Source organism: Selaginella moellendorffii, unplaced genomic scaffold, assembly GCF_000143415.4.
Source record: "Selaginella moellendorffii unplaced genomic scaffold, v1.0 SELMOscaffold_132, whole genome shotgun sequence".
NCBI lineage: Eukaryota > Viridiplantae > Streptophyta > Lycopodiopsida > Selaginellales > Selaginellaceae > Selaginella > Selaginella moellendorffii.
Genome location: NW_003314393.1, coordinates 223,957 through 241,957, shown reverse-complemented (window position 1 = coordinate 241,957; position 18,001 = coordinate 223,957). Strand labels below are relative to the sequence as shown.

The window sequence follows — 18,001 nt, the reverse complement described above, 5'->3', positions numbered from 1 at the left end:
TTTTGATTGTGGTTGAGGCCTTGGGCATGTTTCTTGTAGAAGGCAGGCGCATCAAAGGACTTACCTTACCGGTGGCGAGACAGCAACTTCCACGAACCACAAGAGTGACTCAAGAACTCTTGGATGGAGCATTCGCAGATGACACAGCCTTGTTCCTACTCGCGACCAAGGAGAACCTGGATGCAGCCAAGAAGGCGTTGGAGACTTTCAACCTCGTGGCTGGTGCAGCAATTAACTGGAACAAATCAATGGGCATAAATTGGGGGCAGCCAGGCATTGAATCTTGGGGTCAGGACATCGGCTTCTAGTGGCTCAAACCAGGAGAGGACACTAGGTACTTAGGAATCCAGGTTGGTACCCAATTCAGTCCAGCACTCCAGAATAACACCTTGCTCCAAAGGATACAAACGTCAATCCAGTAGTGGGCTCCTTGAAAACTTGGTTTGCCAGTGAGAGTGGTTGTAGCTAGGAGCATCATTCTGCCCAGCATTTGGTACCACCTTTCTATCTGGCCCGTTGTTAGGCACCAGCTTTGACTACATGGTCAACATCGGTCAAAGGGAGGCTCAAGGGTATATTAAGGCATGATAGGGTGGGGGACTTAACCTACCCTAGGGCTCATAGTGGAGCGGCGGCGCAGTGGAGCTTTTGAGGTAGCTTGGGGGTGGTTGGGTGGTGAGGAACCTCAAGAGGTGGCGTAGCATGTCTTTTTGCGCTAGATCATAACATTGGTATTAGAGGAGTTGGTTCCGATGGCCGACCAAGTTGAACACTGGAATCCTATTGTCGATGGTGGTGCCGATGATGGTGCCGACGAAGCTGCGGAGATTTGGACCATTCAAGATGTGGTTCATGAACTGCGAGATCTTAATCAAAATCAACAAGAGATGCAAGACGAGATGCATGGCATGATGGATACCATGCATGGGCATATTGAGGCACTCGAGGCTGGACGGGGTAGCACTACTTTAGATGCAAAGGGGTCCAAGAAGCAGAAGTTCTTTGTGAAGAATTATAGACAGAGTTGTCATCATTGTGGTGAACTTGGACACTATAAAGTTGATTGTCCACAGTTGAAGAACAAGCAGCAAGACAAGAAGAATGGCCAATCTTCTTCTCACGGTAAGTCAGATACTAAAAAGTTGCAAACTTTGCAATGTGAGGATGAGGAGAACGACCATTCCGGTCGGAGGAAGCGACTTTTGATCGTTGCTCGTCAGCTCAACTTTGTGTGGAACAAGATGGAGCTTAAGGATATGCGTGAATCAGCTTTAATGCTGGAGGGCGTGTTCCGTGGCGATCCAGTGCGGATTTTACTGGATAGTGGGAGCGATGACAACTTTGTTTCGGCAAAGTTTCTTGCGGAGCATGGCCTAGTCACATGCGGAGTTCTTCCACACACAGTGGAAGGTGCAATTACCTCTACTCAACATTTCGATGCTTATGTCGAGGGGTTGGAAGTGTTGGTTGGCAAAACCACACTTGTGGAGACCTTTTATCTCGCGGATATCCATCGTGTGGATCTCATTCTTGGGATGCCATGGTTGGTGAAGGTGGATTCCGAGATAAAGTGGAGTATTAAGTGTATCTCGCTAGAGTATAATAGCGTTAAAGATGTGTGGTTTGGCAAGGGCGTTCAACCACCAATTGTTATGCTCTCTGCTACATCTTTGAAGCGGGCTTGTCGTAATGGAAAAGCACTTTCGAATTACTTGCTGTTTGTTCATGACTTGGGGGACCAAGGCACGTATGGGGGAGAAGCAGCAGTACGGGATGTACTAGATGAGTTTTCTGATGTTTTTCCACAGGAACTTCCTCATAGGTTGCCTCCATTACGAGGTGTGGAGCATGGGATTACATTGGAGCTGAGGACGTGGCCAATTTACCGGCATCCATTTCGGTTAAGTTATGCAGAGGAGCAAGAAGTTCAACGACAAGTCAAGGAGTTACTTGAGTTTGGATTTATTCAGCTAAGTAAGTCTCCGTTTGGTGCTCTAGTCTTGCTTGTGAAGAAGAAGGACGGTTCAATATGGATGTGTATTGACTACCACACTTTAAACAAGAAGACAATGAAGGACAAGATGCCGATGCCATGTGTGGATGATATCCTGGACAAGCTTGGTGAAGCACGAGTGTTTACCAAGATTGATCTGAGGAGTGGATATCATCAGATTCCAATGGATGATGCATCTATCTCTAAGATGGCATTCAATACAAGCTTCGGACATTTTGAGTTTACAGTTATGCCGTTTGGTTTGATGAATGCATCAGCCACATTTACTTGGTTGATGACGGCGGTATTTGGGCTTTATCTTCATGAGTTTGTGGAGATTTTGTTAGACGATAATCTTGTTTTTAGCAAGATGCTCTATTTTGTTAAAGTGGGATTTATTCAGTAAAATGGGACTAGGTACAAATTTTCAAGTATTTGAAAATGACGTGAAATTATATGTTTTTTGTCCAGGGGCTAGACATATCTGGGGCATGGTGACTAGCGCGGTGACTTTATGTCCAGACTGAGTCCATCTGGTTGTATAATAAATCTCATTGTCAAGGTGAACAAGCCGAATCTGAAGCTAAAGAAGAGCGATGGCATGCGCGCACACACTATTTGTTTGTTCATTGAGCGTGTGGTGAGCTTTCCAAGATGAACGTCATTCCTATTAGCCAGACATATAACTTAATGGTGAGAACATTTAGATATTATTCAATGTTATCTTTTTCTAACGAATCTAATTGTGAAGGTGTAGCAAGAGGCATTGCTAGTCTGGAGAAGTCATTTAACTCATTTGACCCTTAGTGTATTTTCATGAAACTAAATAACATTCATATTATTAAGGAATTTCTCTAGTACCTTTTTTTTACGACATAGAGGCTTGCATTTCTTTCAAAGGTGATTTAGTAAAAGGCCTGAGGGCACATGCCATTCTATTTCTCAAACCAGTATTAAGATATACTAGTGCAAAGGGAAAAAGGTATTTGGTGATCAAGTAAATGGCATGAGGGCACACGCCATTATAAGCCTAAGTGCTAGTGGACACCTCCTTTTTGGTACTCTCAGCGGTACTATCATCCTTCTCCGGGTCAGTTGTTTTGCTTTGGATTGTTGTCTTTGACGTTTCTGGGGCGTTCTCGATAGTTGTTAATGTTGCTGTTTGTTCAGAAAAATGATCACCTGGAGTATAGTACGGGGAGTTTGGAAGACTTATATATTCTACATCTTCACCTATCTCCTTCTCCGTCTCCTTTTCTGCCTCACTTACAGATTTTGTGCTTGCCATGAGAACGCTCTTCACCCTAAAATATGGAGTTCGTTGTGTTATAAAAGGAAACCAACACACACGCTGCAAGGGAATGATGGTACATAAAGCACGTAAGCCCACAATATGGGTTTATGTGCCATTAATATGGACCACACGCCATATTATTAGATTTATGCACGTGTGATTGGTAAATGCATATGTCACATCATCTTTGTTTTACCTCACACACTATATCAGGCCTAATGAACCATATCACATGTGCACACATGCTATATATATGGAGAAGTATTATGCAAGGATAGAAATTCAATGCATGATTGTGGAGAGCAATGGCATGAAGCCACATGCTAAATAACATTTTAGAGAAAGAATTAAAATAAAAACATGCAAACAGTACTAAGTGGACCAAGACTTAGAAGTGCACAATTGAATGAGGTATTTCTAATAAATACTTCACTCACCTCATATAGGAATGGCTACCACTCTCAAATGGCGTATCGCCTCATGCCATCACCTCGCAATTTGTTATAACAATCCGATGAATTCATATTCGGCTTGTTCACCTTGAACTTTAAGTAAGATTTGCTAGAACAACTAAGAATTTATACTTGTTATTTATATCATCTCACCTAGGAATGGCGTAAGGCCACATGCCATCACGCCTCCTCTGATTCAGATTCGGATTGTTCACCTTGAAATAAAATACATTAGAAACTTAGTAAAGGAATATTCATGAATCTCACCTTGAACCCGGGTTATGAATGTTCTTGCTGCATCTCTTGCATGGTCTGGCAAGGTGATGGTGGCACTCTGCTTTCGCATCCAACCATGCACAACATTATCCACCGATATGCTCATGCTGGGATCCCTTGGATTCAGCACCCATCTCTTTTCTAGGCAATCCTTCGTATATCCAGAACTTGGCTTGAACCACTCCACAGTTACATTGAAGGAGTTAGTTTCCACGTCCTCCTCTGCATCAGTGATGCAGCGCCCCACCCATATCATTTGTTTTTTATTACTGGGTCTGACAAGCACGACCATTCCTTTGCAGACCTGTACTGGATTGAATGCTGAATCCGGCTTCTTGTTCCTCGGCCCACAATAGTGATCCTCAACATCGTTATCTGTCACTGCATTTCCAGAGGACATTGTTCCGCTACTATCTGGTGCTCTGGGTTCTGGCCAAAAGGACTCTTCCAATTCTTCATATACAACTGGCCCATTTTGGATAGCAGATATAATCTTCTCCCAGTATTCGAGCAAAGGCTTGCACCTCTGAAAATAGGATTCTCCACCAAACACCAACCCCCTCTTCCAGAAGGCAATATGCTGTCTAATCCCGGCCACTATACTTTCCTGGTCTTTGAGTCCATCCGGGTGCATCGGCCGTGGGGAACCCTGAGGAATCATAGGTTCCCTAGTTATGGGATCTCTCTTGAAGAGTTCAATGCCGTCCACTGGCAGCCACACTGTGTCCCATTCTCTCATCTTGTACCTCATCACTGGAGCACCGTCACACATGCTGAAATGAAACTGAAGAGGCTTGGAGTGGCCAATCAGCGTTTCGGATCCGTCCCTGATGTAGCCTCTTACAAACCCCTTAAAGTCTGGAACCTCTGTCAGAAGTGCAGCTTCAACAGTGCCTTTGATGCAATTTTGGAATTCATCGTAGAGTTGTGGGAGGGTGAGGACATTGGATTGCTGGAGGGACTCTGCCAGGTGACTGAACATGGCATCGACGTCTTCATGAGTGTGCCCAACCATGAGAAAGCCAAGTGTAATCGTTTCAAATATGCCTTTGGCAACAAGCATCGCCAAGTACGCGAAGACGTACATGTTTTTGTTCTCACTGCCAGCATTGTCTGTTTGGAGCAGAAGATGGGGTGGAAGGCCACATCGGCCGCAAGAACTTCCTTGAGATTCTGCTTCGTTTGGATGAGGCTGTGCATTCACCGGGCGACCAGCCTCGTCGGAATGGCATGAGGCCTCACGTGATAACCCTACAATCTGACGGCCAACATATTCACTGGGATGGCATGGGGCCCCATGCGATACTGCAAGCCTTTGCTCCTCCTCCAGCTGAACCCTGTATGGGGTTCGATCGACAAGGGCCTTATGCAAGGGTTGGCCGTTCAACTCAGTTTGCGCACTTTGCAGAGACCTTAAGTGTTTTGCTAGGGACGCAATCATCATGTTTGCACCCCCGCCACCCCATAGAGGTACAAAGAAGTTCCCATAGTTCTGGGCACCATGCCCATGAGCGATTATGCCAAACAAAGACACAGGCAGCTGCATGGATGAAGAGATTGCCTTGGGGGCAGGATTGAGTCGAGGTAAGCACGTCTTTTTCTGGTCCATTTTGTCGTGGATGATGCAGAGGTAAGAGTCAGGTCTCTCCATGGAGAGAATCCTGTTATGATAATATGCAGTTCTGCAGCTTCTCTGTTCAATGTTGTGGTCGAGCCGCCTTCTAACCAACGTCTCTCGCTCTTGAGCGCTGCAAGAATTCTTCGACAAAGCCATTTTGATAGCAGTGCACTCGTCACACTTTGAAAAGCTGGAGTACTTTCCTATACTCACATCCCTGAACCTGTTGCTCCACAATCTACTAAATCTAGATTGGCTCAGCTTCCTGTAGCCATTACTCTGGAGTTCCCGATTCACATCTTCCAATATGGCCCCCTTGGTATACATGGAAGGGAGAACTCGTTGGGTGTCTCGTGTTCCATTTTCCAAGAGGCGGGTTTTATGTGGTTGCTGCTCACTACATGTCTCGACAAACCTCTTGAAGATTGCCTCTCCATATACAACATGACCCCTGGTTTTGTGCGTACCGTCGTTCCCATGGACTGCCTGTTGAACCCTTTGTTCCTCGAACTCAGTTTTGATTCTGTAGAATGTGGTTCGAGGGACTCCATAAATGATTCTCCATGCCTTCGTGCAGACCAAACCCCTCTGGAAGACCATGCCCCCCACCTGATGTTCTGAAGCATTAACAGATGACCGTAATGCCTCATACACAAAATTGCGAGCTGCCTTCCAGGACAATGTCTTGTATCTTGCTCTCTCCTCTTCAATAGCATCCCAATCAGCATGTTGACAGCACCTCCTCTTGCAACAAGCAACTGTCGAGACCATTCAAACCTCCATCGCCATTTTCTGCCTTTTCGGTTCGTTGCTCAGATCCCTTTGGCTGCGCTTTAGGAAGGTGTACTTTCTTTTCCCATGAATAGATGTTCTGTCATCAGTTGTAGTGGTGTTTGATTGTGAATCCTTCACATTCTCAAACACTAAGTGCCTCAATTTCCACCGCACAATGCTTCCAATAGTCAGACTGTTTTCTTCTGTGTCAACAACCTCTAAAATCGCAACTCCAATATCATCCCAGCCCAATTCTTGATTAGCAACCGCATCTCTTGGATCGACAACTGTGGCTAAGCCCTCAGCTACCACCTTCCCCTCGGGGTTGTTTAGAAACACCTTTGCCTGAATCCATGTAGCACGGTTCTTAAGATCCACGGAGGGAACATGCGTCGCACTTGCGCTGTCCCCAACATCTGCTTTCTTCTGAAGATTTTTTAAGGCAACAACAACATTTACCCCGACGACCATCTCTCCTCGTTCAATAGCGACCACATTCCCATCGAAGACAGTCTCTACTGATACAGTAGCATTGCCTTCCCCAAGCCTTTGACAGTGTATAACAAAGTTCCGATCCATAGACACAAGGGTCCCTTTTGCAACTCTCTTCCCACCATTCAAAATGTAAACCTTTTCCCTAACCCTGAAGGCCATTCTGAAAGTGCAGAAAAGAAGTTAAGACCATACAAAAAATGATTGGAGAATGGCCTAAATCATAACATACCAAACAACCTCAATAGCATGAGGCCACATGCCATTATTCAAACATGCTACTGACACCCATGTGAAATTTCGCATTCACAAAATTGGCATGAGGCCTCATGCCATCTTGATATACACACAGCTGCAGGCAAGTAAAAAAATACATGACAATACGCTAGCCATGAAATTGCAAGGGCCCAAGATGGCGTGTGGCCTCATGCCATTTCTAAATGTGGTCCTAAGCCATTCCATGGTGAACATACCAGGAAGCACAAGTGCCGAATATCAAAAGGAAGCGGTAGCCACACCAAAGACAGTGCCGCTCGCAACACCGCAACTACTCGTAGCGCCGCTCGCAACACCGCAACTGCTCGTAGCGCCGCTCGCACAAACTGCCACTCGCATAAACTGCCGCTCGCAATGGCGCTCGCAATGTCGCAACCGCTCGTAGACGCATAAACCACAGCCCACAACGCCGCTTACACAAGCAGCGCTCACTGCGCTCAGCGGAACCAAGAACACGGCGCACAAAAATGATAGACCTAGGAATGAGTTCGAAAATTCAAAAATAACACACGCTTGAACGTCACATCAAATCCTTTGACAAACCAGATCTTATGATTCCTCTGACAAATTTCAAACTGAGTAGCTTCTAGACTTTGCTGTGGGAGGTTGAACTTTGTCACATCATGTCCTTGCCTCGATCCAGCTGTGCCATGTCAGTGATTCGAACTTTGCCATGCCATGTCAGCGATCCGCGCCAAGATTATTTGCCGTGTAAAGGAATAATTATGCTGTGTGTGTACGTCCATTTATGGCAATATAAGGCCACATGCCATTCAAAGAATAATGCTCGACATAAGGCCACACGCCATTCAAAGAATAATGCTAGTCGAGCATTTTTTGGTGCATTTTTGGGTTCAAAATTGCATGAGCCCACACGCTATAAAGTTTACCTGTACCAAAAATAGAAACAGCTTTATTTACTTGGGAATTTAAGTGGTTGAGGCATTTTTAAACTTACAAACACATGCCCTACTTACATTCCTTTGGTTGCTTAAAATTCAAAATTATTATAAACCTTTCTTTTTGCATTTTCAATGTTTTCGATTATGGTTTTTGATTTTCGTAGGACCAGCCTAGTAATCTATTTGCATCCCGTCATGTTTATAGCTACCTTTCGTTTGTCCCCTTTGCTAGCCTGTGATACATCTGCTCGGCATCTGCCTCTTACAGCATTTGCCCAGAAAGGGCATCTTTCTTCACACAGCATTTGCCACATGTTTAGGGTTTAGGGTTTAGCAATTCAGTAGCTTGATAAACATGCAAATACAGAACTTGATGCAAAATCCTTTGATATGTCACAATGCCCCTAGGACCATAAACACATTTCAATAGAGAGGGTCCTTTCATTTCATAACTCCTTACGTAGATCTTGGTGAAACCAGAGTTAGTGAAGTTAGTTTCTTGTAATCCTGCATCTGATTGTGATGTCCCTTTGTAGTGTCGATGGAAAGGTCAATGCACACCAAACTGTAATATCTTGGAGCAAAATAACGGTCGGATCTATGGCAAATGCCCCTGAAACATTGTAAGGCTCGTGTGGTCTCATGTGGTGTCCGATCGAGATGCTTCTTTGCAGGGTCATCAAGAAAGACATTGTATACCATTCTGTAAAATCTAGTTGCGATCTAATGGTTGGATCTCCAGAAAACTCAAAAAAATCTCACGCGTGTCAGAATATCCTAGGAATATACTCCTATGTGCCCCTGAAAATGGCATGCGGCCCTACGCCATTCAAGAGATAACGCCAGATGACGCCGAGAATTTTTTGGTGCATTTTTTGGGTTCAAAATTGCATGAGCCCACACGCTATAAAGTTTATCTTTGCCAAATAGAGAAAAGTTTATCTGTGTAATGTGAGGTAGTTACAGTCCTTTGTGCTCGGCATCTGCCTCTTGCAACATTTGCACTGAAAGGGAATTTTTCTCCATTCAGCATTTGGCCCTGAAAATGGCATGTGCCCACACGCCATTCAAGGAATAACGCCACAGGACGCCTGGATTTTTGGGTTTAAAATGTTTAGGGTTTTTTGGGTTTTTTCAAAATATTTTGGGTCCAACGTTTTTTGGGTTTCTTTGGTTCAAAATTGCATGAGCCCACACGCTATAATATTGATTTGAGAGAAAAATAGAAACAGATAGAATTTCTTTATTTAGCTGAACATCTGCCATTTTTGGAAATACAAGATGCTTTGGAATATCCAATCATGCATGGTATAAATATAGCGAGGGTATTAAATGATATCCCAATCATGATCTTTCTTTTGGATTTCGCGTGCATGCAGTCCGAGGAATGATGACGTTGCAGATTTCTTTTGGATTTTGCGTGCTTGCATGCGCGCGGCAATCCAGAAATTAATGGTGGCGCCCAAGTCCGAGGAATGATGACGTGGCGGGATTACCAACCGTTGTGACATTTCGCGCGTGTGAGGTTAGGTTTTGCATTTTGCTTTGTACTCGCGCTCGCGCTCGCATCACACTCGCGCTCCCGCTCGCATTGCGCTCCCACTCGCGATCACACTCACTTCTCTACAGGTTTCTCGTGTGCATCGGCGTCCACTCGCGCTTGCATCACACTCGCGCTCACATCGCGCTCGTGTGCATCGGCGTCCACTTCAAGACACACCCAGTTTGTAACTTCGCCGCCAACTCCGCTGCCCACTCCGCCACCCACACGCAGCCAACTTGGCGTCCCGGGAGATTTCAGCACCACTCTCCAACTATAAGTGGCAGAGTAGCCTTGCTGCTACGATCCGCTGCACACACAGTGCACATTCGCCAGCGAGTCCGGCCTCGATTGTCACGGCCTCCATTCGGCTTCAAATGGTAAGTCTTTTAGGCCAAGTAGAAAATGGCATGAGGCCACATGCCATTCAGTAGCAACATTGGCATGCACCGATTGGGCTCTCGAGTGCAGTCCGGTTACAGATGGCGTGTACAGGACGGCCGGAAGCCCAATGATTTGAAGCTCAACGCCTTGTGTTTCTCGCGGTCTCTAGACGACGATGACCTTCTGACAGTGGCTAATGCTCTTCTACGTGGTGAGGTAGTCTTCAACAAGACCAAAATGACTCCCGGCCATATTGTGACATACGAGGACTTGTGCACGACTCTGAGAGCTCGTGCGCTATTGAAGGATTGGATCTTCGAGCAAGTGGCCGTGGCGAGGGTGAGCATCGACACCACGCAAGAGATGATGGAAGAGCTGGACTTGTCAAATGAAGACATTGACGACTACGTGAAGGGGGCCCCCAAGTTCATCGATCTGATGCGGGATGCCACGAAAAGTAAAGCTGAGAAGTTGGATCAGTATCCAAATTTCATTAAGAGGGATGTCGACCGCCGGCTTCAGAAACAGCTCGACCCCGCAACAGAGGCCTATCGAGAACTTTACCGGGCATACGTGAATTCGGATGAGGATCAAAGGTGGAGGAGCATCGTTTCCCGCGGAGATGAGCAGGTCAAGAACATCTTTTGTGTGATGGACTTCACAAATGAGGAGATCACTCATGCAGACGAAGTCAGCTCCATCATTGACTTAATGGTGGGACTTGCGGAGGTGGAATCTTCAGTCCACTATATGATCTACGACTCCGAATCCTATCACAAGTTCTGGAAGGCCTTGAACGAGGTGAAGGCTCGGTTGAAAGGCAAGGAGATGCGGGAGATCCATGGGATAATGGCTAAGAAGAAGATACTGACGAATGTCCGCATCTTCACAGTCGCTCTTGTTATTGGTCCTGCAGCAAAGTGGGACTGGAGTGACTTCCCAGCTTCGTTCAACAAAGCCGATCGAATTGATCTGAGGGAGGTCAATTTACCCGTGCCTGAGGAACTGAAGACGGCTATGGAGCTTTCGAATCCAAAGAAAGCTCCAGGTGCAGCATGGGAAATGCTCAGCTGGGTCTTCAACGCAATAGCGGGTGACTCCAAGGGCAAATGCGTTGTCGAGTACAACTGCGGCGGACTATTCTTTCGAGCCGCACTACTCAAGGGTGTCCCGTGTATTGCGGTGACAAACTCCATTGAAGAGGTGACTTCAATGGAGCATATAATTACAGTTGCCAAAGAAAAATAGTATCTTCTCTACGAACCGTGTGAGTACGCAATTTAAGTTTAAATGTTATCTCACAAGCTCTGTATGCAGGAGCGTGGCCACCCCCAGATGCTGAAACGGCGTTAACAGCTACTGATGTTAGGCCGAGCTCACAACCTGCACAAGGTAAGGTCACGTGAGGCCTCACGCCATTTTGATTATAGATCGTTGTGAATATTCAGACACGAGGACTGAAAAGCGCACTGGTGGCACGTCGAAGAAGGACAAACAGACAAGCAATAGGAAAAAAGGAGGTACAAATTATATTTGCAATGGCGTGTGGTCTCATGCCATTCCTTGCAGGAGACACTTCTTCAAAGGCAAAACAGGCAAGCACCAGCCAAGCTCAAACTGACAGTGGTCATAAAAAGCGAAAGCACGTTGGACAGTCGTCGGGATCAGAGGCGTTTGATTCAAAAAGGAAGAAGGGCAACGAAAAGATGATAGGTAATGCCTCGCGGTTATGGTGTGTGTGCTCATGCCATTCATTGCAGATCAAGGGCTGAGTGAAAGGAGCCAGTCACCACCTTCTGACTCAGATTCCTATGGCAGACTCCCCTTCCCCAATCTCAATGGAGAGGTACAATGGATGAGGGATGCTTTTCAAGTCAGGGCCAGGTTTTTCTCATCTCGTCGTCTTCGAAGGGTGCAAGAACGTGCAAAAACCATGTTAAGACAGTCGGGTGAGGATACGGTCCTAGGTCACGCACTAAAACAGGCTATGGATGTCTTGTATTTTGAGATGGAGACTCGGCCAGATGATTTTCCCAAGATGGTCCTGGAAAAACAAGCCATCCAGCCTGAGCAGCCTATGGAAGAAATGCAAGAGGGGGATGAGGAGCCAGAGAAAGATAATGAGCAGGAAGAGCAGAAGGACGAAGAGGAGGACAAAGAAGAGGAGGACGAAGAAGAGGAGGATGAAGAAGAGGAGGACGAAGAGGACTTGGATGGTCCTCACAATGGTGACGATCACAATAACGACGATGACGATGATGACGACGATGGCCAGCCTGAGGTGGCCAAAGAGCAGCGGAGGAAGGTCATACAAGACAAACCATCAGGTAAATAATAGTACATCCATTCCTAACCTTTTACCATTTCTAACATTGTCCATGTAGGTCGCAGAAGAAATGGTAAGTAGAGATTATTCAGTTGAATTAAGATACAAACTCTAGCCTTTAGTGTCGAGGAAGGATAGTGCCAAGCAAGGGTCGAAACGTATGTCCAATCCTTCAGAATCAGCAGTGCGCCCAAGTGATATCAGTCCTAGTTCCTCAATAGCAGTTGATGGTAAATACAATATAGTCGATTCAATGTGCTAATGAGTTTGTTTTTAGTAGCACGGGAGGATACCATCTCAATCGAAGGGAGATATTTGGACATGCATATGGATCCGCCAGTGGACTCTACTTGCCTGCAAGAGTCATCAGAGCTGGTGGAGGCTACTATCCATATCAACGCCAAGCAAGCTGACCACGCTCCACTTGATGCTGCCCATACCACTGAGTCAATCTTGTCCACGTATCCAACTGACGGTGACCAGGCGCCATTGGACCCGCATGAGGCCGCCCCAGCCGCCGAGCCGGTCGTATCCTCATTTCCAACGTGTGCCCAATCGTCTGACTACGCGCCGTTGGAACCTCCCTACACCGCCCCTGCTGCCTGTTCGGTCATGTCCACTTTGCCAACGGAGGCACCAGCTGAAATGGCGTGTGATCACACGCCATCGGAACCACCCCATGCCACTGTTGAGCCAGTTGTACCAGAGTCTACAGCTGAAATGGCATGTGCCCACACGCCATCGGATGCGATTGACCCCACATTGCAGAGGAGAGTATTTCCGCCCTTCACGTTTCCTCGACCAAAACCCTCTGAACGACCATCGGGAGCACCATTCGCTAATATTGTAGATGGTAAAATTGACTTGTACCATTTTTTATGCTGACGCATTTCATTTCAGAGTCACGGCGAAAGTACTGTATCGTTTTTGATCTGAACGGTGTCCTTTTCTCCCATGAGCGTGGCTCGTCCTCGAATGTCACTGCACCCTCCAAAGCCTGCGGTCGCAAGTTGGTCAAAAGAGACAGATTCACATTAATCACACGGGAGAAACTGCGGGATCTAATAATGACCATGCGACACTTAAAACAGAGGGCCGGGTTCAATTTGCAATTGGGAGTTTGGACATCCATGATGTGCCACAATGCATTAACGTTGCTACAGATGATGCACGATCAGACGCGAGTAATATTACCATTTGACTTTCTCCTAACGCAGGAGGATTGCTTGACTATGGTCCATGTGAGGGGTAGCAAGCCCATCTTCGTCAAGCCAAAGGCTGTAGTGATGAACCGGACTGCTAGGTCAAGTGAAATCCTCATCATCGATGACTCGCCGATTAAAACTGCAGCGAACACGCACACATATGCAGTGCACCCCATCTCTTGCAGTATGGAAACTAGGGAGAAGAAACTGTATGTTCTGGGGGACCTTGCAAAACGGCTTGAAGCGATGGTGATAGAGAACCGGCCAGTCCAGGAGGTGGCTGCAGAAATCAACCAAATGGCAGATGGAACGGTATATCAGAAGCCATTTGATCGGACAGACACCAGTCATCATTTATGGCATGTATATTGTCTAGCCAAGCACTATCCGCATCTCCATAATCTGCTCAACCGGATGGGTTCTTCGACCACTGAACATGAGCGTGGATGTATTAGAGAAGAGATGGCATTACTATTGGGTTTAAATCCTGATAGTGTGGAGAGTGATGAAATTCCAAGATTATTGTATAGGCGTTGGAGGCAAAAAATAACAGTCTGAGATGGCATGTATTTATTTAAAAATGTAACTTATTATGGCATGGGGTTCCATGCCATTGTATTAATATTAAAAGACAATTCTTTGAGAGGATTTGCATTTACAGCATGTTATTGGAAGTCTACGAAGTTGTTTTATTAATAAGGGGAAAGTAAAGATTGAATGGGGACTTGGGCTCCACCTAGACTCGGAGCAACTGAGCCAATATTAAAAGGATGGAAAGAAATTGGACGACGATGACAAGGAGAAGAGAGAGGTGAAGCAGTGGCAGGGGGAGGAGAAGTGATTGAGTAGACATTTCCTTGTTTAAAATAAAATGGCATGTGCCTCAATGTAGTTGAATTTTGTTATATATATATACTATATAAAGGTTTGGAAACCTTATTTTACAAGTGGGATAATGACAATTCCCACTTTAACGAAATAGAGCTTTACTCATTCCCGAGTAGTCTCGGATTCCATCGACATAACCTTTGCACTTTGGAACGTTTATTTTTGACTTCTTGAAGTCAATTTTCTAAGTGCCTCCGACATCTTGTATTGCACATATTGTGCAAGTCCACCTCCCTATCCTAGGAAGTTCTCTACTTAAGGGCACCATCATCTTCTTTTCTATTTTGTGCCACCCTTGGCACTACGTTTCAATTTTCATCATTTGTGCCAGGGCTGTCCACGGCTGTCCACGGCCTTATCCTTTGGCTACTTTGCTACTCCCCACTTGGAGCTTTTACTTCGCCAAATTGGAGCACTTGGGAATCTATCCTTGGAAATCCACTTCCTTTCCCGCAATCCATTAGCATCAAACACATTAGTGTTCCTTGGCTAACTTTGCCATTTGGATTCCTCCCATTAAATTCCATGGCCCAAACTTGGCCACTAGTCTTTTGCTCTTATCCGTTGATTGTTGCATCAAGCAACACAGGATCACTACCTCTCTCCTTGAGGTATCCTTTTGGTTCCATGGAAAAGCTCCACTTTGCCAAGTCCAGAGGGTGCTCACCTTTTTAGCATTTTCTGCTATGGGCCCCTTCCTCGGCCCAACTTTGTGACCCTCCCAAAGGTCTCTCCCAGAAACTACTTTGAACTCACAATACCATTGTATTGTCGTAGTTCATTTTTCTTAGGTGTCCTTCCCACTTGGTCACCTTGACCAAGCCACACCATTATCAATAGTTCAAATCAACGCTTTGAACTAGGAACCTTGTTCCTTAACCTCACAAGGACCTCATCCTTGTTTAGCCATGCGATCACTTAGCAATCTAATCTTGACACCTTAACAGGTTTGCCAATAGGTACTAGTCTTCCAGACCTTTAACTTGTTGACCACGACCCTGGGGGCATCCCCCACACTTGGTGGTGTGCCCAAGCTAGCCCTTCCGGCCAAGGGTCCATAGCAACCAAGACTGGGTGTCCCCATCTCATTCACCACGTCCTTGGTGCCACTTGCACCAAAGTGTTCAAATTAGATATGCCGAGCCACACTAAGCAATCTAACCATGTATCACGACTCCGGGGCATCCCCCACTTGGCAGTGTGCCCAAGCCAGTCTCCGCACTGAGAGTACATGACCACCGAAAAATGAGTGTCCTCATATTCCAAACCATCACCACGCCCTAGTGATTTGGGACTCGAACCCAAGCACTATAGGGTCGGGACTCGAACCCAAGCACTAGAGGGTCGGGACTCGAACCCAACCTCCGTATTGTAAGCCACAAATTTTTCCTTTCCAATTTGCCAGCTTACCTCGTCTATCCGTCCAACACTGCCTTGGCTTTTGCTAAGTTCCCTTGCCAAGGTTCTCGCCTATGGTACCAGCTCCTACTTGGTTTCAGCTACTCACTGCACAAGCAATGGAGCGTTAGCCATCCTTCCACGGATTCCCAAATCACTCCCAATCCCCCTCCCCGGGTTAGACTGGACTTAAGGTTCGGCTACACTCCCCGCAAGCACAAGCAGCCAAGCACACCAAGCTTCCAGGTTCCTAACATCCCTTGGTACCACAAGACTTGATCATGGGACCCTCTAAATCCCAAGTCTTGAGTGCAACACTTGCTTCGGGACGCCGGGGCGAAACACCGTGGCCTAACGGCCCGGCATGGGTACCTCTCGCCCCCCACTTCCATCCCGAAGGAAGGCCCAAGCCCCTAGGAAGGGCGAGGACCAATGAGCCGCATGGTACTCAAGTGGGGCACCACTCCACATGAGCCGGGAGCACCGCAATCGGTTTCCCTTTCGGGAGTGGGAGCTGCTCTTGAGCACTTCCTTGGATGGCCCCTCCGGCACCAACCAAGTCCATGCTCACTCCCACCCAAGGCCCCTCGGTCCCAGTCCCAACCTCAAGTCAGTTTGGGAGCCCCACTGGAGAGTCCCTTCTAAACTGGTTCCTGGACCTCACTATCCCTACTATACTTTTGGAACCCCCTGCAGCCCCCCCCCCCTGGGGGACGCACGCTTTGGGCTTTCACCCCTTGACCCGTATTAGTATTTGGACTTAGTCTCTGGCTCGATCTCGGATCCGATTTCGGATCCGACTTCGGATTCGGTCTCGGACTCGATCGCGGACTCGATCTCGGACCCGATCTCGGGCCCGACCTCGGACTCGACTTCGGACTCGGTCTCGGACCCGATTTCGGATCTCGGACTCCGTCTCGAACTCGGTCTCGAACTCGGACTCGAACTCGGTCCCCGAGTCGGTCTTGGACTCGATTCCGGACTCTATCTCGAACTCGGTCCTAGAGTCGGTCTTGGACTCGATCTTTGACTTGGTCCCATCCGATGAACTCTTTGTCATTTTGGTCATGCTTTCGGGGTTCCCTTAGCCTACGACACCTCGGCGAGTTGGTTCCTTACAACTCCACCACCCATAGAAGAAGTTCGATGCCCACATCGAACGTCTCTTTTTTTTTTATCCTACAACTTGTTGACCATGTCTCCGGGGGCATCCCCCCACTTAGCGGTGTGCCTAAGTTAGCCTCCCCGGCCAAGAGCTCATGACAACGGAATATAGGTGTCCCTATACTCCACCCCTCACCACGCCCTAGTATGGGGTCGGGACTTGAACCCAGCCTTGCTTTACTAGGGGGTTGGGACTCAAACCCAACCTCCGTAGAATACGTCTACGGATTCGACATCCCCGCAGGGAGTCGGGCGTAGCTCCCTACGCCTGGTCGACCTAGCTAACCCATGCTAATTAGCTCACCTTCGGCGCGCCTTCGGGTCCCAACATATGCCATTGCTCAACTTCTCAAATTGATACTTTTAATTGAACTTTGCATAAGTACATAGAGTTCTGCCATGCAGAAATTCCTCCACTAGATCTCGCGCGTTCGCTAGGTTCTCCTCCGGTTCCCATGTTGCTTCGCAGTGTGGAAATCCTTTCCACTTCACATGGAACTCTCTCACCTCGCGTCCTTGTCGCTTGCTCTTGCGCGCATTGAGGATGGCCTCGACTTCGTATTCCTCCTCCCCTTGGATAACCTCAGGTAAAGGTCTTACTTGGTCCTTGCGAAGCGGATCCTCAAAATACGGCTTGAGTAAGTTCACGTGGAACACGGGATGCATCTTCCCCATCTCTCGAGGAAGTCGGAGACGGTAAGCCACTTTACCGATTCGAGCCTCAATCTCGTAAGGCCCCGCGAACCTGCTTAAGGAACTCAAGATCAATTCATTTACAGGAATACATGCATTTTTACCTTTGGGTCAACTTCCGGCTGATCCCACTTGGTAGCCTGAGGTTCTTGGTGTTCAGCCACACCTTCTCCCCAGCTTGGAACTCCACATCTCGACGCTTTTGGTTCGCGTACTTAGTTTGCCTTTGTTGAGCCCGTTCCAAGGAATCCCTCACTAGATTCCAAATGTTGAGTCTTTCCGCCGTGAATGCCTCCACTGCGGGTAACTCTCCATGATACTCGGCC

The 18,001-nt window shown here is 47.1% G+C and overlaps 1 protein-coding gene across 1 annotated transcript in view; it reads right to left on the bottom strand.

The window, feature by feature from the left end:
- Positions 1-410: 410 nt before the first annotated feature.
- Positions 411-18,001, bottom strand: part of LOC112343096 — a 37,382-nt gene continuing 19,791 nt past the window's right edge. Inside the window, exon 2 of the mRNA XM_024665994.1 lies at positions 411-536. Within this exon, the coding sequence (XP_024521762.1) occupies positions 411-536 (126 nt within the window). The remainder of the gene's footprint in view (positions 537-18,001) is intronic.